At 46.6% G+C, this 21,955-nt stretch overlaps 1 protein-coding gene across 2 annotated transcripts in view; it reads right to left on the bottom strand.

Moving 5' to 3' along the window:
• The window catches only part of LOC119406988 (CUB and sushi domain-containing protein 3), a 230,183-nt gene that overhangs the window by 36,364 nt on the left and 171,864 nt on the right, over positions 1 to 21,955 (bottom strand). For both annotated transcript variants that reach the window (XM_037673808.2, XM_037673809.2), the window contains exons 4-10: positions 21,514 to 21,723; positions 19,767 to 19,859; positions 19,098 to 19,220; positions 8,617 to 8,741; positions 7,862 to 8,027; positions 7,023 to 7,172; positions 1,304 to 1,480 (exon numbers count right to left, since the gene is read on the bottom strand). In XM_037673808.2, the coding sequence (XP_037529736.1) occupies positions 1,304 to 1,480; positions 7,023 to 7,172; positions 7,862 to 8,027; positions 8,617 to 8,741; positions 19,098 to 19,220; positions 19,767 to 19,859; positions 21,514 to 21,723 (1,044 nt within the window). The remainder of the gene's footprint in view (positions 1 to 1,303; positions 1,481 to 7,022; positions 7,173 to 7,861; positions 8,028 to 8,616; positions 8,742 to 19,097; positions 19,221 to 19,766; positions 19,860 to 21,513; positions 21,724 to 21,955) is intronic.

Genomic DNA, 21,955 nt, shown 5'->3' with positions numbered 1-21,955 from the left:
CTTGTTCTCAGATCAGGATCCGATGAAAGGTCATTAAAATGAGAAATGCGGCTCATCAAAGCAGGAGTAAGAAAAGCTTTTTAAGAAGACACTGAGATAAGCGAGAAAAAAAAATATAACAAGACCATTTCAAAGTACATGGATAAGCGTTACCTTTTTACCGGAGCTTCTTCATTAATTCCTTGTTTATGTTTAAGCTGAGCCTTGCGTGCACAGGCCCCCACGTAAGTTTCTTTTCGAAAAGCCCCAGTTCTGTTTGCTCTAAACAGCGGCCGTCAGGCCTTCTTTTTTTTTCTTTTAATAAATTACCTCACAATGCCTTCCATAGGATATGAAATCTGAAGCTCGAGCGCAGTGCTGCGTTCTCGCATACGCCGCACCTGGAGCGTGAATTCCGTTTTTCACACATTGCACTTCCTCTGTTATCATAAGCGTAATGAGCCTCTTATCCACTTCTTATTGGGCTGACTTCCCAGGTTCCGTGCTTCACACCTATTGGAAAAACGTAATTTATTTCATCTAGCACTTATCCGCGCGGCACGTTACCGCAACACGCATATTTAAATACATAAATATAGAGATACTAATAACAGTAATATCATCGGGAGGAGAGCGGTTTTTTTTTTTCATACATTATCTATCGCTGGCCAAAAAAGCAGCCGCTTCACTCTTTAAGCGGCGGTCGATCGTGCGTAGCTCGATTATTTGTCTATGCTTTTTATTCTTTCTTTTTTAATCTAGTCTGCCTCAAGGCAAACACCGAGATAATAGCGCCGCGATTGTGCGGAAATTTATGCGCGCGCTCAGCTTCTTTACAGAACCGCCCGACTTCCGGAAGCTGCTCCGGGACTATTTGCTAGTTTCTCAGCGTTGGTTAAAAGAACGCCTGTTTCTTTACAATTCTATAATAATTGCTGAGGTTTTACGTCCCAAAACCACGACATGATTACCGTAGTGGAGGGCTCCTGAAATTTTGACCACCTGGGGTTCTTTAACGCGCATCCAAATCTAAGCGCACGGGCCTCTAGCATTTCGCGGCATCGAAATGCGGTCGCCACACCTGGGATTCGATCCCGCGACCAGCAGTCAAGCACCATAACCACTAGACCACCGAGGCGGGCACTAAACAGATTCAGCACGGGTGACTCTCGCGATGAGTCAAAAAACGAATCCTTCACACCATTTAGACACCACCGGACTTCAATGACAGCACGCTGCGCCGTCTGGCGGCAGCCCAAGATATGAAGCAAGTCGACACTCAACGCCGACAAAAGCTAGAAAGCCGACGCCCGAAATCACTCACACTTGCACGACGGAGCAGCGCCAGTCCAAAAGCCGGACGTGGCGCACTTCCGGGACGCAGTTCCGACTAGCAGGCTCCCTGTGGGACACTCGTAGACCACTTCCTGTCCCACACGGTAGTCCCGTCCCGTGGTGGTGGAGTTTTCTTCCCGGTCGGGGCTTCCGCAGTTCGATGGGTCTGCGTGATTTCCCGCAAACAGAGATTATTATTTGTGAATGTGTGCTTCGCTCAGAATTGCTTCGTCGCTTAGCGCTTGACTAAGTCCAGAAAAAAGCGGGGCGTATGTAACGTTCCGCTCTGCTGCGTAAATCTTTGTAATTGATTGCGCTTGTGCGCGACAGCAAGAGCGGTGTCTGAAGTGCGTGCAAGTGCCCAGTGACTGTTGTTAGACACAACTAGCAAAACTATCGGGAAATTACGCTTAATTGTATGTTGGTTTCGTTAGCTGTCTCACGAAGAGAAGAGCCTCTCGAACGTTCAATTACCCTTCTTTGGGTACCTGTGTGATCACATTGATGAACTCTTCTGTAAAGCGCGGACGCTTCGGGTGTGCGAACATTCGTTACGTGTGAACATTGTTCTTGCGAGGATGATTATACTGTGGTACCGGGATTAGGAATGTGAATGTCCTTTCGTGTGTAAATTCTGTACTGTTTTATGGTTATTGACAACTTCACGATGAAAACTATTACGTAGAGGAAGAGAAGGAGTAGCCGGAGCCATACTTAGGCACCAGCCTCTCCTAAAACACATTGAATAAAAACAATTCACTTAATCAGTTGTTTTTCTTGACGTTAATTTCGGATCATCCATTTTATACCTGGAATTGGAAAACCAAGTTGCTTCGAGGCAAGGCTGACGATATGCGCAACGTTGGGCGTACGTGCGTATAAAAAAAACATGTAATATAAATCGTCGGATGTCACGTGGCATATTTTTGTATATTTACGGGCGTCCGCAGTAAGTCGAAAAACACATACTTAATGGATCGAAAGTTTGGAACTCTCTAATCGGATGTTTTGCAAACTCATCTTCAACTTTCTCATTATAAATTTTTGCTCAGCCTCAATGCTTCTGGAATTTGTTAACTAATTCTTGCCTAATCAAGCAATTAAGCAGAACCAAAAATAGTGTGACTTACTCAGCATTCGTTTGACCGCGTCGGTGTATTTTTTAACTCTGGCTAGAGTGAGCTGGGGCGCAGTGAACACGTGTAAAAGTGCAAATGACATGCCAACATGGCTACCCTTAGCTGAGGCACCCGGTATATGATGCTAAGCAAAGCACGTTAAGTTGGTAGTGCGTTAATTAGTGAAAGTTACTTATCAAATGTAGGACGTCGATATAAAGTGCCCGGTAAAATAGCTACACCGGGTGGCTTTCGCCTTCGAGTCGTCTGAGGCGAATGCATAACAGACCCTGTAGTTTTAGCAGTGTTTGATTGAAGCCATAGGTCGGCAAAAAATGTGGAGCTCACTCAGACTCACTCACGAAGCATATCTTAGCCTCAGGGCTCACTCGGACTCAGACTAAGCAAACGTTTTCTCATCCGGACTCACTCGGACTCAGACTCACTATAATTTTTCTCAACCGGACTCACTCGGACACAGACTCACCAAAATTTTATTCACTCGAACTCACTCAGACTCACGACACGATCTGAGTCTGAGTGAGTCTGAGTGAGTCGACTCGTGAGTCCGTTAGCATTTAAATATCCTTTCTCTACCATAATGTCAATGCTCTTTAACGCCAATATCTCGCATAATCGGTGCGCTACTTAGCACCTTTTGATCTCGTAAATTCAAATACGAGTTATCTGAGTTTGCAGCTCAATAAAGACGTTTTTATTGAAAGTCATGACTCACACGGGATAGTTTTATCACTAACTTCCAGTGGAAAAGTTTGCGAGGGGAGGTCAAGGCACCTCCTCCCCCGCTCCCTCCTCAACTCACGCCTCTGATCAATAAATACTGAACTAACGTATGAACGGTAGCGCGTTCAAGTAAGCGGGAGTATACGGGAGTATAAACGTGAGCTGACATAGGGCTGATAGTAATGCTAAAGTTGAGTAGATATGACCATAGGTCGGCAAAAAATGTGGAGCTCACTCAGACTCACTCATGCAATATATTTTGCCCTTAGGGCTCACTCGGAGTCAGACTCACCAAAATTTTCCTCAACCGGACTCACTCGGACTCAGACTCACCAAGATGTTTCCCAACCGAACTCACTCGGACTCAGACTCACAAAAACTTTACTCACCCGGACTCACTCAGACTCAGACTCACGTCTCGGTATGAGTCTGAGTGAGTCGACTCATGAGTGAGTTTGCCGACCTATGATTGAAGCGTAGTAATATTGAGGTGAAGGGAAATCATTGTGAGCGCAGAGACATGCTGCCGTTGGTGGGGACCAAAGCAACCTTCGCAAGCATGTAAAATGCAAGGCTTCACATTGTGAGATCTGTACCAATGGGGAGCGCCATCACGAACACGTACGACGAGATACAAGAAAAAGGGATGGGACAGGCATAGTAAAAAAGCGCGTACACCCACCGAGCACGCGTGCGCTGTGAACATCATGAAAATGTAATATCACCGACTCGGCCAAGCTACAACCTTTTACAGATTATAGACTATTTAATGGATGGGTTTCGGTGGCGCCATATTGGGCTTGCCGTTCTTTGTGTTTAAATGGGGCCCTGCAACAGTTTGTCTGCATGGTCAGAAAACACTGCCGATTGGTATTCGAGGTTCCTGAGAACAGGCGACCCATATATTATAGCGCAGCACGCAGCCTGGAATTTACAATTAATTCTCAAATTCAGCTAGAAATCGTTCCCTTTTCTCTCGAGAAATGATGCCATAAAGTCAAATGACTACGTCATAAACCCAAAGTCCACGGCCATTGGTTGATTTGAGCATCGTGAGTTACATAGTCCGTACATAGTAACTGGCTGGATACCGCCACGTGCCCGCGCTCGCGATCACACTGAAAGTAAACGGCGTGTTCGAAGAAAAAAAAAAGTCACGGTGTCGCCGCAAGGGCGAAGCAATGAATGCGATAGCAAGAAACTAATGCTACATAGCATTAGTTTCTGGTTCCATACGAAGTGAGGCTCGCCAATGGATACTCCCAGTTTGAACAGCGCTCCTGTTGCAAAGGCGGCCAAAGCAGCGAAGGAAACTAGCGTGCTTCACGTGTCGAGCTGTGACACTTGATAGTTCGCGCTCATCTTCTGTTTGTTAGTTTAGCGGCGTCCCTTGAGCTCGGGTGACTTTCGTACGCTCCGTAACATGAGCGCGGACATCACGGTGAAAGCTCGAAACATCCGTCTTCCCCTCACCACGAGAAAACCGCGCGAGCAGACAGTGGAAGGGCATGGTTCTCCCTGCGCAAATATAAGAAGCGAGCGAGTTTGCCGACGACTTTTAAATGCGTCTCGCCTGCGCTCCTCGCGCCATCTCGCTGGTAATGAAGAAACGCTTATAAGCGCCTAGCGTCTCTGAGTCCTGCCAGCGGTAAAGGGTGTGTATATAACGCTCGCAGTTAGCTACCTGAAGGATCTGCGTTTTCTGGCTTAATGGCTAGAGCCACGCGCTGGGGAACCAGAGGTCGCTGGTTCGATTCCGCGCTTCGGAAGCATTTTTCTGAATTATTTTCCTTTGGGACTTTGACATATATATACATTTTTATACAATTACGGTGCATAACGACGGCGACGGCAAAATCCAGCCGAGACTGTCCATATAATTGCTATCGCAATAAAAGAAAAGAAAGTGCTCAATGTCATGACTCGCGCTGACGAAACGACGCATCTTGTTTCCCCTTTGCAAATCTCCTCCCCCCCCCCCCCCCAACCCTGCGTAGCTTTCAGCGTGCTCGCTGGTACGAAAGGAGAGAGAAAACGCTTGAAGTGTGGGACAAATACTTGTAACCCAGCTGTTACTTGACGGATTCTAAAAAATTTTACGGCAGTCGATTCGTGAGGCAACAAGCCATTTTTATAAAGCCATTCGATGATTACCTGTAGAAGTGTTGCAGGGCCTTTATACCAACTAAACAAACAGTGCTACGGTAGACTCATACGCACGAAAATGGTTGGCTTGGTAAATTCGACGTTTCTTGACCTTATTATTTCACTTCGTGATACACAAATAGCGGAAAACATTCGCTTAACAGCCAAAGGTGGTGGCATCTATGTGTCTTATGTAAGGTCATCTACACGGCGAGAGAAAATTCTTGGTGGAGCCAGGCTTAAAGGGCCCCTCACCAGGTGACCTAGCGAATTTTAGTTAGACATTGCAAGTTGTTGCGAGCCCAATAAAGAGCATTATGCCACAAGAATTTTTCTAATCGGTCCGTTAGAAGCTGAGGAAAACAATAATTTGTTGCGGCGCGAAACCATAATGAGAGGAGGCGAGCTGCAAACCCTTGCCGCTCGCCCCGCGTAGCCTTCGCAAGCCAAATCCCTTCCCTGCCCTCTTCGCCACGCGAGCGGAAGGATCACATAACGCATACGCATGATCACGTCATGCGCACAAAATGTCACGAGCGCATGACGCGCCCGAACCAGCCCGAGCCCCCGAGACGCGAGCGGTGTTGTGGCGGCGTTCTTTGCGCTTCATCTCTGCAAGTTATGCCGAATGCGCCCTCGCCGATCACTTGGCTTTCAACCTATTACTGAGCGCGAAAGCTGCAACATTTGTACGGACGCGAGACTAGCGGTGTGCCGCATGAACATCTAGTTAGACGCGGGAGGATAAATGAGCCTAATGAGCGCTGGAACGCGCTGGAATATTAGTTTCGTTGTAAAGGGTGGCGTCTGCACGATGCGCAAAGCGCGAGAACACGAACGCGTGCGAAACGGAGGTAGATTAGTCTCGAATCTCGCTGCGATTCGCAGTAAAAATTCAAAAAGAAAACGCACACATTCCGTTTGTGTGTTTTATTATTGCTCTCAAGTTTTATTCATCCATTCAAGCAACAAATTACAAAAACTACGCGTCGTGTCAAATAATTATCGCAGTGTCACGTGCTACTGTTGGCGACGTCAGAGCACAGTCGTCTACGTAGAGGAGCGACGTCACAGCACTACTACCTACGCAGGGCCATTCTCTCATGTACGTCATCCCCTCATTCTCTAAAGCGCGCGCCCGCGAGAGGAAGGGCAAGCAGCGTTCAGCTTGAAAATTGACCCATTTACGCTGCGCGTAGCGTTGCAAATTTTGGCAGACGTAATCGTGAACGCCTAGTGCATGCATTGCGCTCGTCAGCTCAAAATTGTCAAACCTGGTGAGGGGCCCTTTAAAAATACTTTCCTTTTAAAATTGCGCAAGTATCACAAGTCACCGTAAACTAAGAGTTTAGAGTACGAGCGGCGCTGGCTAACGCTCATAGTATTTACACATATAGATTTGCCTAATTAAGCGGACGGGAAAGCGACTTCCATCGTGGCTCAATTGGTAGAGCATCGGAGGCGTAATTCGAAGGCTGTGGGTTCCGATCCCGCCGACAAAAAGGATGATTTTTCCTCCACTTTCATTCATTTCAATTTACATCATTACTACTACACTACAGTTAAATACAACAATTAATGGTCCCAATGCTTTCCCTGGCGTAATTGTCTGTTGGATTCATATGGTTGTGCCTAGCACAAAAACGAGGTCATTGAAAAAAATTGCCCTTCTTTCGTTCAGCACTAGAGAAGATCACTCACTGTACTGGCAGATCCAAGGCAGGTAGTCCAGATCGCAGGTCACATCATTCCATCGCCACTTGCGGCCACCATCGATGACAACGCAGTTCTGCTGACCGTTGTAGTTGTTGGGCTGGTCATCGGCCCACAGGAATTCTCGTACCGGTTCGCCTGTAAAATTCAATCCAGAATGAAGTGGAATAAAGCAGCATAATTTGATTTTATCAGATAAGAAGCATTATGCATCTAGCCTACCTTTAACACTGGCTCATAAGCTCCCGTTTCGAGAAAAACAACGATGCATGTATTGAATCAGTAATAAATACAATTATTAAATCGTTTATTTTACACATGTCGAGCTGGCAGGCTGTTCAGAGGATCACCTTAACCGAAAAAAAAAGAACTGATAATATGCATTGTTGGGCACGCTGGTATGTATATCAAGCACTATAGCAAAGTGCAAAAAAGTCCGGAGGGAGGGGAGAGGAAATAAGGACCCTGTAGGACAATGTTCCACGAAGGTGCTCGAGAAAACAAGTTGCCACCCGTGAGGTTCTAGAGCCCTATTTCATTCGTCGCGAAGCTAATAGCCGATAAGGGCACACGTGATAGCTGTGTCATATTCAGGAAATCAGAATCTGAAATATCAGATAAGGTTTTCTGCTTTCTTCGTTTTAAACATTTTTTTTTGTTATCTTTCGCTGAAATGTTTGCCTATATTTTGTATCATGTATCTATATTATCACCGCGAATACTCTTGTCTCCTGTACAATTTGCTTTAATTATTGTTAAATATGTCGTTAGTTTACCCTTGTAGACACCCAGTTAAGAAGAATAACGAAATGCGCGCAGCTGCTCACCGCTGACCCAGAACCAGCCTCTTTTTCCGGGCCCAATGCCTGTGCGTCGCTGTGCGCCCATCCAGACCAGCTTGGATTTCAATTTTTCCCGACGTCGCTCCAGTTCAGCCGAGATGAAAGGAAGCGTCAGGTCGTCCACGCTGTGGACCAATAGGCCACCGCGTGCCTGGAAGCGTAGGTCATGGTTTCAATGCGTAGAAACCACTTTATGCAAAATCACGGGGCATACGCACGGTTCCCATGCAGCTACAGTCAACAATGAATAGTCAGGGGAAGCTTCAACCCGGCGCTGTATCCTAAAGGAAATGTGTAATGTTGTGATTTTATGTTCAATCATTTGTGTCAGTGTGTTCTCCTGTGTAGATCAAGCAATACAGAATATTGGAGTTTGAACGTCTACATGTGAACTGACTTTTCCGATTTGAACTTGTGATACAACACTTGTGTACATATGAACACATTAGACATATCTCAGCTGCCATGTGATGTTTGGCTGTGCGTAGTTTCACATCGTGTGTTCTACTGTATTGCATGTTGTGCCCTTATTATTTTTCTTACTACATATTTTGTCTGCTAAGCGAGAAGGAGTAGCCGGTGCCACCATATAATGGCACCAACATCTACTATTTCTTTTCAATAAAAAAAAACGCACCAGCATTTTGTACATCGCTTATTTTCTGTCTTTTACCCTTCCAGCGCGGCGATTTATTGAAGTCACAATGAACATGCGGGGCGTTTACTCGGCAGTTACTTGCCTGGCAGTAAGAAGAAGCGTCCTGGAAGGAACCGCCGCGACTCCCCTGAAACTCGTAACATTTTCGGATGAAGGTGGTCAGCTCCAGGGGCTCCACCTGGTTTCCGCATCGATCGGGGGAGAACTCTGCGAGGTTGAGAAATGACGTTGATCTCTGGAAGGCGATTACGACACTTATGGCAAAAAAAAGTTAAAACTCTGACGATTACGATACTTCCTAATGCGATGTTTAAGAGCAGCTCTACGTGTGCTTCCATTTTGCGATAAGTTGAGGCAAAGAATCTGAGACAGACATGTTTGTCCTTAGAGTCACAGACTACTTATTTACTCCACACACTCTTTCTTCCAGAAACGTGCATCTACAAGTCCTTGATGGTTATGAAATATGTGCTGCGTATTTGTTACGTTCTGGTGTTACTGGGAGAACGCTCTTTTGTTATGTAATTTTCGAACCCTATATGTTCTATGTTCGATCCCTCTAAGAGTAGCAAAGGAGTAGCCGGCACCTTACTTGTTTGGGCGCCAACATCTCCTTATATCATGTCGACAAAAAAAAAGTCACAGTTTCGCCGCAACGGCGAAGCAATGAATGCGATAGCAATAAATTGTAATGTAACGCGAAGAATGGAAAACAGCTCGAAATTGCCAGCGAATCGCTCGTGCCCAAAGGACGCACGAAAAGAACGCACACGGGACGAGCGCGAACTAACGCGTCACAGCTCGACACTTGATGCGCACTGCTCAAACATAAAGCAGGACGCACGAAACGAACGAACAGGCACACACAAGACGAGCGCGAACTAATTGTCACAGTTGTTACTTATTTCTGTTTGAACAGCGCGCTCCTTCCCCAAACGCGGCCGCTGCAGCGAGCGAAGCCAATGCCACCTATATTCTAGAGGGCGCTGGCGAAGCGAAGCACCCCACCGGCTGGCCCCTTCTTTCCTCGAGATAAGCGCACGAGGCGACCACGCCCTGTAGAGCGAAGAGCAACGGCGTTCGCAAGAGCGGGACGACGATCTTTAAAGCGCGCCACACGCGCGAACGTCGTGCTATCTATGCGGCCACTAAGAAAGCATGCTGAATTACATGGTGTATATAAATAGCTCGCCGTTAGCAGGCTGAAAGACGGTGCTCTCGTGGCCTAACGTCTAACGCGGCGGGCTGCAAATCGAGAGGTCGCCCGTTCGATTCCGCGCGTCGGAATGAATTTCTGAATTATTTTTCTTTGTGGCTTTTCTATATATATACACACTTATACATATACGGTGAATGACGGCGACGGGGACGGACATTTTCCAGCCGAGACTGTCCATATAATTGCTATCGCAATAAAAGGAAGCCTCGCGGTCGTGTGCGTGATCGTCGTGTAATTGTGTAATGTCGCTTTACCCATCTTGACACTACGCAGCCACAGTGACAGCGAAAGGTTGACACGATGCTGCGAACGTCTGTTAGTACCAGTAGTTTGTCTTTTGAGCGAAAGGTTCAATGAGCGCGACGGCTTCGCCGAGGAAAAGTGCCGCCGAAATGCGTGGAGGGCAGGGCCATCTGGTGGCATCGGAAGAAACTACAATGCCAAGCCACGTGACTGCATTCGGAACTCTGTTTGGTGGACGCGCACGTGAAGCATTTTTCGATGTGCTCGTTCTCTCGGTTACGGCGATGGACAAGGAGGAACGAGGCACACGGACGCAGGAATGGGCGCTAAAAGCTGCGCTCTAAAGGAAACCTCATGCGCCGTTAGGACGCTGAAACCAGCACGCGATCGTGTCCACCGTGTGAACGTTCCGTCGGGGTAACGCGCTCAAATCTATAGCGAGGAGTTTCACACTGTTTAAGACAGATCCCATTGTTCTCGACAGCACATTCAAGTGACGCAACCTTTCCGATTTACCCTGAAAATTCGCTGTAGCATCGCGATGAGCGCGCAAGGGAAGTTGCCAAGGCGACCGATATCCACAAGGTTATGGATTGCATTATCGAACTATACTTTCATTAAGCGTACTTGGTGAATTTTCATATTTTTTATGAGCAATATATAATGTTAATGTGAGTACTTCTCTGGATTTTTTTTTTTTGCACGCTGTAAGGTTTGGCAATGCAGAACCAGTTAAGACTTGTCAACCCCCCTTTTACGACAAGTTAACACTTCTCTTATCTATTTCACGAAACAAATAGGCGCTGACGAGCACTAAAGCTTCTCATTAGCGCTGTGCATTCAGATATTCACTAATTGGCCCATCTCAATAGCTTAACGAAGTTGATTGCTGAGTGGCACTCAAGAAGTCTATGCACCACCACGTCGCAACCGTTAATGACCGTGGGTGACATTCCACTCTAGCATTTTCTGGAATTTATATAGGAATCTTTGAAAACGAACTCGATAGCCCGAAATCGGAAGAGTCAAAGAAAACAGGAATTAGGTTTGGTCGAATGCAAGCTGATCTGAATATCTCTGAAACAGAGGTAACGAGCTACGTCGAACTGTCGTGTTTTACAGGCGACAGTAGATGACACATGAAATGCTCGCTTTCCTGATACAAACTCCAATCAATGTGGCCGCTGGCATCTATATCAATTTATCACTGATCACATGGCTCCTCACTACGCCACCTTCAGTTACGTTTCGTGTTTTTGTAATGCACCGCTATTTCAAAAGTCACGAAGAAGCATAGCAGGTAGCTATCCGGTGCACAGCGCATGTGTTTATCGATAGGCGGTTTGTGCAACCAGTTCGGTTTGGCTGGAGCAGTATAGGTGAGGTTGAGTGTGGAAAAAGACGCTATTTCTGCGTTTTTCATCAACTCAACCTCAGCTACTTCTCCTCCTCCAGCTAAGCCTAACTTGCCCCCGTCCTGTGTACATCTCTTCTTTGTCCGTGTTTTAGATGCGAAGCATCTTATGGCGGAGTTCAATCCGGTGGTGGTGGTGGTGTGCGGCATGACCACCCTTACTGCGCATGCGCAAACCCTCTCCCCTCCCCCTCTGCCTCTCCACTCCCCCTCTCTCCCTCTCCTGCGCAACGTCGCGATGAGCGCCAGCGCATGCGCGTCCCCTCTCCCTCTCTCTCTCCTCTCCTACGCTCCCCCGTCGCACGCCTGTCAACCGCGTTCCCCGCTCGCCCTGTGAGAATTAACGGCCACGCTAGAGGGAAGACACGACGCGCGTAGCGTTCCTCTTCGCGTTCGCGAGGTCTGTAGCATGCCCAACGAACGCCAACGGAACGCGATCGTGCAAGTGCTCCGGCTTCGCATCGCCTCATGATCCCCTTTAGCGGGAGATGGTGTAATTTTTTTAGCGCAGCCATGAAATATGTTCTAAGCCAAACTGGTTGCACAAACTGCATAAGCCTGTGCTGTGAGCCGGATAGCCGCTGTGTTTCCACGCATTTTTAGTCAGCCAGTGAGAATAGTCACGATGTCGTCATCTAATACGAACTGTAAAAGAAAACACCAGTGATTGCTCTAATTTTTGCGTGTGTGTGCGTGTGCGCGTGTGTGTTTCCATCTTAACCACGACCTCCTCCCACCCACCACCGCTTTCATTTCTTCTTTCACTTGCCTCGACAGCATGCCAAGGTTTTGTTGTAACTCTCACAACTACAAATAGGGTTATAGCTAACAGCTTCTCTCTCTCTCTCTCTCACTGGAACGCATCTTCACACAAGACTACTCAAAATATGATTAGATATCATGCGTCAAAGAGAGAGTCATGATCTGTCAAACATAATGCGTAGACTACACCCGCCTATATATCCTAACATTCTTTTTCCTCTAGAAGGTTCCTCGAATTGCTGCAGTTCTATCTGCGTGTTGTTCCGTTTCCTTCTTTCAGTTAAACACATTTCACGCTATCTAAGACACCCTCGAAATACACAAAACGTCGGTTGCAGTATCGCACGACCTGAATTCTCACAGCACGGTCGGTTTCATTGGAACGGTGACATCTCTTGACTGAAGACACACTTCAAGCCACGTCACAGCGCTCGCTGCCCGTTTCCGGCCATTCCCGTAACGAGTACACGCGCTCACAATAAAAGAGCGAGCGCGAGGAAATGGGTTGTCAGGAACACGGACACCCCGCGGCGCAAAACTTCTCGAGCACTTTCAAAGCCAAAGTGCGGGATTATGTACCTTTTAAAGCAACCGTGGAATGCTTCCCAACGGTTTGCATCGTTTGTCTTCACGTCCGCGACAGCCGTTTCCCCTTCTCCGGCGTCCCACTTTCCTGTCCAGTTTCACCAGAAAACCTGACACACACTTTACGCCAAGGTGAACCCTGAAATGGCGCTGAATCTCTGACGCGGTCTTTCTCGATTCATCATGGTTGTGCAGACGCTCTCTGATTTTTTTGCAGTCGCTTGTGATCCAGTTATACCATTTTGTCTTCGAAGACTCGTGATATAAATCTGCGTGCGTGCGTGTGCTGTCATGAAAATATTAGCGAACAAATACATGTATGCAAAACATAAAAGGGCAGAGAGTTAGGCTAAACTAAGAGCAATTTAAGAGCATAACTAACAGGGGCGTAGCCAAGGGGGGGGTTGGGGGGGTTCAAACCCCCCCCGAAATTTTTCAGTTTTGCTTGCGTATATAGGCACGCACACATACAAACGCACGCACGAACATACATAAGGTATGGTTGAACCCCCCCCCCCCCGAAAAAAATTTCTGGCTACGCCCCTGATAACTAAGAGAGCAGAGAAAGAGCAAGGCAAAGAGAAGGCAGGGAGGTTAACCAGGTTGTACCCGGTTCGCTACCCTACACGGGGTGAGGGGGAGGAGAGCAAAATAATAGATAAAGCAAGGAGGAAAGAGAACGAGTGATATGCGCACACACCTATCAGCGTTCATCGAGCACACCCAGACATTTGCAACGGAGGAATATTTGAGACCGGTTCCTCTATGGTTTCCTAAAGTATACTGGAATCCGAGATGTTAAAAGAGGCCTACAAGGACTGGCTTCAAGGAATCCAGAACTTGCACTGCACATTGAGTTCATGGGGTTGTCGTTCTGTTGAGGAGAGTGTGCATATCTCAACACAACGAGCACTTGTGGGTTTTCGTCGTGGAAATCATCTGTCGACGATGAAGTACTCTATCCTCGACGAAGTACTTTATAAGTGCGCAATGGTGGTAGCGAGGGCCACGGGACATCCGTCGCCGCTTTCAACGCCTCTCAATATTGACAGTTCGGCTAGTTGTTACCGGCTGACTCGAGACATTGAAATGGCGCGAAATACGGCCTAGGTGAAACCCGAATCTCTGCGAGCATTGTCTGAAAGTTCGCAGCAAACAGGACGAGCGCTAATAACACTCGTCCTTTTTGTTTCTTTACCATGGTCCGTCGTCTTTTTGTGCACTATTTTGACATTTATGCAATGTAAGGCAAATAAAGTCCTGCCCTCTTTATTGACGCCACTTTTTAACACGAAAGTGTTTTCGCTGCTGTGCCCGGCAGTTTTAAAACATTTTGATCCGGCCTGTACAGGAAAATGCCCATACTGTGAGGAGAAGTCTTCGGACGTCTACCGCATGGTGTGGGCATGCCAGTCAACCCCGAACCTCGCCCCAAAACCACACCCCACCCGGGAGGACTTGGAGGCAGCCCTGCTCGGCTGCTCCGACCTGGCGAGCCAGAAGGCCCTGGTCGACCGAGCTCGAGTCGCGGCGATCGCCAATGGGCTCCTGTAATGAGGAGCCCACCTAGTGCTTGTGAGGGGCGGCCCCCTCCGGGCCAACTCGCGCTTACTCCCTGTATATACCTCTAATAAAAGCTTTTAGGGGCGAAGCTCCTTATAGCGGCACCCGTTCGTCCCTCGTAGCGTAGTATGTGACCAGTCTTACGCTTTGACCTGCAAGGTGGTGCCGGTGGGAGATTTTTCCTGTGCGTTGTTGAACAATAAAAAATTCGCAGCGTTAGCTAAAAGCCGACTTCTTCTGTCTCTCATTCCCATTAGCAGCCATTCTTTACCTCCAAGGTAGTGCCTGGTGAGATTTCTCCTGTGCGTGAATAAACAATAAAAATTTTGTTCAAAACGCCGTTGATTGATGAAATAAACCAACAAAAGACGCCAGATGTTTTGTAAAAGCAAAACGAAAGAACGCCAGATGTTTCTAAAGCAAAACGAAAAGACGCCAGCTGCTTAACGAAAGACGCCAGATGTTTTCTAAGCAATGGTTTTCTAAACAATGAAAATTCACAGCGTACATGTAAAATTAAAGTGCGCTGCAAGTCGTCATAACTCATCGAACCTTTAGTATAAATGCGCCCGATCTCACGTCGGTGATGATGTACTGGGCAGAATTCACGGAAGATTCACGGTTTACCGATGAACCTCCGCAGCTTCGACCACTCATCATCATTCACTCCGTGGATATGCTGTGATTTTTTTCCTCCTCCTCCTACTCTCCCGGTTGGCTGGGTGGTGTTGACCTCTGGGAGTGGTAAGGTAAAGTAATTCGTCATTGCTGCGGCCTCCGCGACTAGCACCTACAACGCGTTACGCGTCCGTCCCGTTCGGCGCGTTTTCATTAGAAGTTGAATTTTGTCAATGCCTTAACACACCGCGAAGTGGCGACCTTTGCCCAAGGTATAGGCACTATACCCAAGGGCAGTAAAAGCACCGGCCTCGCTCATAGCATCACGCTAATACAAACCAAAAATAGCTCTGCGACGCGCGCCTGCCTCACCTGGATGTAACACCTCGTTCCACGCTCACGCGCTCGCCCCGAGAAAAATCGAGGCCGGGCTACCGAGGCGGCACGACGCACTTTGCATTTCCCTCTAGTCCGGCCGTGGTGTTCAATCACATTTTAACATGCCGCGGGATGGCGAGTAAGTTCTGCGTCCAATATGCGACGCTCTTCTGGCTATCACACCTCGTTCTCTGATTACGCTTTCACCGTTAACTACTACAGCTACCACAAGGGTTTGTTTATCATTTAACATGGACGTTAGTCGTCGGGATGGAGATGTACCACCAATCATCAAAGTGGGTGCATACACGTTAAACGGTGCGAAACATCAATATACATTGTGCAATCTTTCTTATATCAATGTACAGTAAGCATTCAGTTACTTCTGTAAGGGCACGCTTTACTTTCGTGTTATCCGATTCCTATGACGGAGGGATCAACCATGTTTTTTTTTCTTCGGCAGTCGTTTCTCTTCTCGTTCGCTCATTGTTTCCAAATAAAATGCCAAGATTACGAGCATTCATAGTAAAAAATCACAGCATATCCACGGAGTGAATGATGATGAGTAGGCGAAGCTGCGGAGGTTCATCGGTAAACCGTGAATCTTCCGTGAATTCTGCCCAGTACATCATCACCGACGTGAGATCGGGCGCGTTTATACTAAAGGTTCGATGAGTTATGACGACTTGCAGCTCACTTTAATTTTACGTGTACGCTGTGAATTTTCGTTGTTTAGAAAACCATTGCTTTAGAAAACATCTGGCGTCTTTCGTTAAGCAGCTGGTGTCTTTTAGTTTTGCTTTAGAAACATCTGGCGTTCTTTCGTTTTGCTTTTAGAAAACATCTGGCGTCTTTCGTTGGTTTATTTCATCAATCAACGGCGTTTTGAATTTTATTGTTTAATCACGTACAGGAGAAATCTCACCAGGCACTACCTTGGAGGTAAACAATGGCTGCTAATGGGAATGAGAGACAGAAGAAGTCGGCTTTTGGCTAACACTTACACTTCTACTTCTACTAACGCTTTCTACTGGAACATGCCAATGGCTGCTAATGGGGAATGAGAGGCAGAAGAATTCGGCTTTTAGTTAACGCGCACGCTGCGAATTTTTTATTGTGCAACAACGCACAGGAAAAATCTCCCACCGGCACCACCTTGGAGGTCAAGATCTGGTACTAGCGTTACGACTGGTTACGCACTACTACGACTACGAGAGACGAACGGGTGCCGCCTTAAGGAGCTTCGCCCCTAAAAACGAAAGTGTTTATGGGCACACGTCATGCACGAAGTGTTATGCGGTGGTCTCCGTACACAACGTCCTTCCAGGGACATTAATTTTGTGGGCATATAATGCTTTTCAAGTAACTAGCTGAACACATTACTCCTTAATAGCTTCAGGAGTGCTGTTTCCTGAGCTAGTTGGAATAGCACTGTAGTTTTGCAGGAGGAGGAAATAACTTTTATTTAAGACGGCAAGATTTGAGGGATGGGCTCCCTTCCCTAGGTGGCAGCCATGAGTCCTTGAGCTCTGGCGGCACCCTCGGCTTGCCGAAGGACTTGGAGTTGCACTTCTGGGTCTGGGCTTAGCAGTGCGGTCTCCCACTGCTCTCCGTTAGTGTATGTTCTGTCTTGCCCTGGCACTCTGAGGCAAGCCCACATTATATGATTCAGGTCCGCCCTTCGATTGCACGCGCTAGAAAAACAAGGACACAGTGAGGCACAAAGAAAACAGTATGTGGTTTTCCCAATAAAGTTGTTTCCATCCATCAACAATAAAGTTGTTTCCACATGTGGTTTTCCTGTGTGCTTTACTGTATACTGTATCTGTTTCAAGCACGTCTAAAAATACAGAATCATTAATAGCATTTTTTCGATCCGAAAAAACACAAACGAAAGATAACGCAGAATGAAATATAACCACACGAAACGCACTAAACATTAATAATGTCAAATAACTTAATGATCCGATGATCTGCCTAGTAGTCAGTTATCTCAAAGTTCTATAGAGTTAACACGCAATCTGAACGCCATTTTCAGGTGACTTTTTGGTTACTAGTCTTTAATGGCATGAAGGTTGCTACCGCACCAGTCACGCCACTGCTCCGGTGCCCCTTTCGACCCTCACCTCAGCTTGGATTGCATTGAGACAAAATCAATCTAACATTTGTGTTTTGTTGAATTGCGTTGTGTTGTAGATCAATTTTCGTCACTCCAACTGACTTTCTGATGAAACGCAACTGATTATGGCTTAGCTATGTGCACGTTGGTACACAAGCACGGATAGAGGCCGTTAAACGTTCTCGCCTTGCACTTCCTCGCGCTTAGCTTCCGTGGCACAGGGCGTTACTGTTTGCAGTTTGTTCAGCGGTGCTGCTTTCATTATCTCTTCACCAGACCACGAAAAAGGAAATGGACCGATTGCACTTTCCTGCCCACAGGCTCTGTAAGCGAAGACGCCAATCGACTTTTTTGAGCTTGCATTCGCGCCAAAAACCACGCTAACCATCCATTCCAGGCACCTTCCGTTTTGAGATAGCCACTATACCGCTTATGCTACGTTGCCCTGATCATTTCCTGTACATTTCCTCTTTCTTCTTTGAGAGAGAAATAGAAAGAGAAATAAGAGAGAGAGGTGAAAAGGAAAATCAGGGAGGTAAACCTCGTTCTTGTAATTGCTTTGCTACACTGCACAGGGCTGGGGAAATAGGGGTTGTAAAGAGGACAGAGATAAATATACAAAACGGCAAAGAAAAAAAAAAACCGCACACATAGGAAGGACGGTCCAGTCGGAGTCGTGCACCTAGACCGGCAGAACAGAGAAAGCGCAGTAGTGCTTGCACAACCTTCTTCTGCTACTTTAGGTCCTCTCTATGGCGTAGTATTCTTTGCTCGGACAGAGGCCGGTCGTTCAAGTTGTTGAGCGCTTTGCAAAGCGATTGTCTCTGTGTACTGTACTGCGGGCAGTCGCACAGATAAAAATGATAAACATAGCACGAAGGACACAACACGAGGAAGAAAAAGCAGATACAGCGAATTTTCAGCCATGTACCAACTCGCCCAAGCATCCGCTTCAGCTAATGTGTCGAATGGTTTCTTCATCGCCGCTGTGTTCACAGGCTGCAGTATCGGCCATCCCTACACGGAACGCATACCTAATGGTAAACTCGGCGCCCAGCCCTAATCTATATAAATGGGTATTGTCTACCTCAGCGAAGTCCTGATGGAATTTGAAGCTTTGTATCAAGTCAGTTCTGTGCTTTCTTCGCGTAGCTATGTTCACGTTATGGTAAATGTTATGACATTCTCGGGAAATAAACCCTCTTGCGACGGCTCACGCCGGCTAAATAAGATTGTTATTTCACTCTGCAGAAGGCAAGGCGGTGATGATACTCACCGATTTCTTATCCATCGTCAGTGAGCTTGCATCCACGACGAGACCGGATTTCCGAATAAAGGTGGCTGCTAATCTCAAATTATTAGAACCAAATTCATTTGGCGGATGATGGGAAGAAAAAAATCGCACGAGTTCCCCACAACTGTGAGCATAAATTTGATGCTTACAATTTTCAGGGGGAGGGGAAGGGTGGGCAAAGGAGACAGTTGCCGATCAGGACGGGTGTGACTCAGATTTGAGACGTCGGTCACATAAAATACTACGTCTTTTCACCATTGCAAATACAAACCATCCCCTAATGGTGCACAGATCTTGAATGTTTGCTAACGCTCTGAGGCGCTCTAGGGAAAGAAATCAAGAATGCGATTAAGAAAAACAAAATTAACCTTGCGTCGTGAAAACCATGACTTCACAGAGGGAGAGCGATCCTTCGCCGCCGACCATGTGAATGTACACGTAGCGGCCAAGGATTGGGTAGGCGCACTCGAAGTCCTTGGTTGATCCATCCTCTGCAATGTAAAGAGATGAAAAAGATTGCGCTGGTTGCAAGATGATCGCTTTCCATGAAGACCCATCCTAGAGTTTTCGAGATTGCTACCGCAGGTATAACTTTCACGTTATAGTTAATTTTCACCACTCAATATACTAGAATCCCTCGGCAGTGAAGTCGTAAATAGTGAGCTGACCGCAACAGATGAGATAAACGCGATTTCCATTGCACTATTGCAGATGTCCATGTACTGTACCTATTCGAAGATATAATGAAGACGGCTGTAGATACGAGTTAAATAAAAAGGGAAATGAAATGCAGGGCGGTACCCCGCGCAAGCGGGAAAGCTCACGCTGGCTTATAATTTAGCTGCATGTTCCTGAAAAAAAGAAAGAAAGAAAGAAAAAAAGAAAAAAAGAAAGAAAGAAAGAAAGAAAGAAAGAAAGAAAGAAAGAAAGAAAGAAAGAAAGAAAGAAAGAAAGAAAGAAAGAAAGAAAGAAAGAAAGAAAGAAAGAAAGAAAGAAAGAAAGAAAGAAAGAAAGCATCAAGATTTGATGCCACTCACCCAGTGTACCCGGGTACCACGCGCACAAGCGGCTCCCTTGCAAGCTCGACTGGTTGCTTACTCGAATCTCCAAGTCATGCAGTGGCTGGTGTCCTGAAAACAGAACATTGTTGTATCACTCGGAACATCTGAACATTCGGGCTCTTAGATCTTCAGTCGACCTTTCAAGTAATCATTTATTTTCAGTTTCTTTTTTTTTCGTCTCTTTGCCATACATAACACGCATTTATGCTGTTGGCAAAAATTTGTACCGCCTCTGACGCTGCTAAGAAAAGATAAGAAATCTTTTCACTCTTAAGAGACGTCATTACATCATTTGCATCATTGAAATCTTCAGTTATTTCTGTATGCAGAGTCAAGATTTATATATGACGAATTAAAGGCGCTCCAGAAGACGCAACTACGAATTCAAACCGGTGAAATAATTAAAAAACAGCAACGCTTGTAGAATGGAGGCTAACGTCTAGATGACGTCGATATAATCTACGACTCTTTTAAAACGGTGTTGTGCTGGCGAATATAAAAGAGAGCTTACCTTGAAACTGACATAAAACTGAGCAGGGGACAGAACACAAGTAGAGAAAGTAGGCAGGACGAGCGCAGAACTAGACAAGACTGCGCTCGTCTTGTCTTCTACTTCTACTTGTGCTCTGTCCCCTGCGCAGTTTTACTTTAGTTTCAATGTCGCACCAACTAGCCCCCCGACGCCCTTTACTAGAGTTCACCTTTCGCTCTTTCGTAACATGCCCGATTAGTTTCAAGCCAAATTTAGCAAAGCTACGCTGTCGACGTAACTTAAAATTCAGCAGTATCAAGATTTCCGTCAATTCTATTCTCGTCTTTCTACAAAAGAAGAGGATCCCTTAACGACGTAACATGTATGATCGTGAAAGAAGGGCACTCGGTCCTGAAGTATACACGAAAAACTGCCAAATCAGGGACAATCTTCTTGTTTGGCAGTCACGTCCAACGATTTCGTCACATTGTATCGCAGTCTCTCAGACACGTTCGTCGCGTACTAAATGAAGAAGAGTAGTTGCTGCGTGTTCTGTTGTCGAGACACATCAGCCACACTCAGTGGACATGTTTCTACAGCCGAGAAACGAATGGCCACGTGGCTTGACTTTCGATTGTTAAGAACCAGATGTGAAATCAAACAGGTATATATGCGAAGAAGAGATACAGAGTATATATAGGTTATATATAAGAGTATGTATGGTTCTACTCACAGGCGTGCGCACTTAGTAGACCTATACAAAACCCCCTCTCCCTCCTTCCCCCTTTCCATTGCAGCTCGACATGTGATAAACATTTTTCTTGTTTATCACGGGTTCTTTCTTGTTTTTCTCGGCATTTTCTGGCTATATACCTTGCGTTCGCGGAACAAAACGCTGTTGGAATTCAGCGCCTGTGTTTTGTGGTTTTCCTTTTTCATCTTTCTTTCCTCTTCTCCTCCCCCAAGAGTAGGGCTGCAAACCGGACGTTTTAATCCTGGATGACGCTGCTGCATTTCCCTTATTTTTATCTCTCTCTCTCGGTGTACCGTTTATGTGCTGTTTGAAAAAAAAAAAAGAGATGCAATGGACAGGCGGCGACGGTGGCGTTGTTGTCAGTGGTGGTGGTGGTGGTGGTGGTGATGATAAAAATTTATAAATGACGAGAAAAACATATATGCAGCAAGCATGCACAAGGCGTGCACAAAACGAAAAATTAAGCAGCCTATAGGCCAAACAAACGGAAAACGTACCGCAACATCCCCTTGTGAGGACTCGCACCACGCGGACCTGGTATGGCCTGAGCAGGTCCACCTGCCACCAGGGCGCGTTCTCCAGTTTGGTCTCGGTGCAGAAGCGGTTTTCGTGCAGCGTCGTCAGGTCTCCGTCGTTGGCGTTCTTCGAGTCGCCGCCCCTCACGGTGCTCGACTGGTTCGTGGGCTTGCCGTACGCCACGTTCACCGCTGAAACATGTACAATCCAGCTGAATAATGCAACACAATACGACGACAGAAAATTCTGACGGCTTGCCGCCTGTTGTTAACCTGTCGTCTGTCGTGAGGCTCTGTTGTGGTTCACTCGTGTCAGCACGTTTGTGTATCGCTGCAACAACTCTTTCGCGTTACTCCGGGGACATTTGTGTTATGACAACTCGGTGCCAGTTGGGACAACACATTTTCCTGTGATATTATGAGC

This window comes from Rhipicephalus sanguineus, chromosome 10 (genome assembly GCF_013339695.2).
Source record: "Rhipicephalus sanguineus isolate Rsan-2018 chromosome 10, BIME_Rsan_1.4, whole genome shotgun sequence".
In the NCBI taxonomy this organism is placed as follows: domain Eukaryota; kingdom Metazoa; phylum Arthropoda; class Arachnida; order Ixodida; family Ixodidae; genus Rhipicephalus; species Rhipicephalus sanguineus.
Note: the sequence above shows the minus strand (reverse complement) of the source record. Positions and strands in the feature narration are given on the sequence as shown.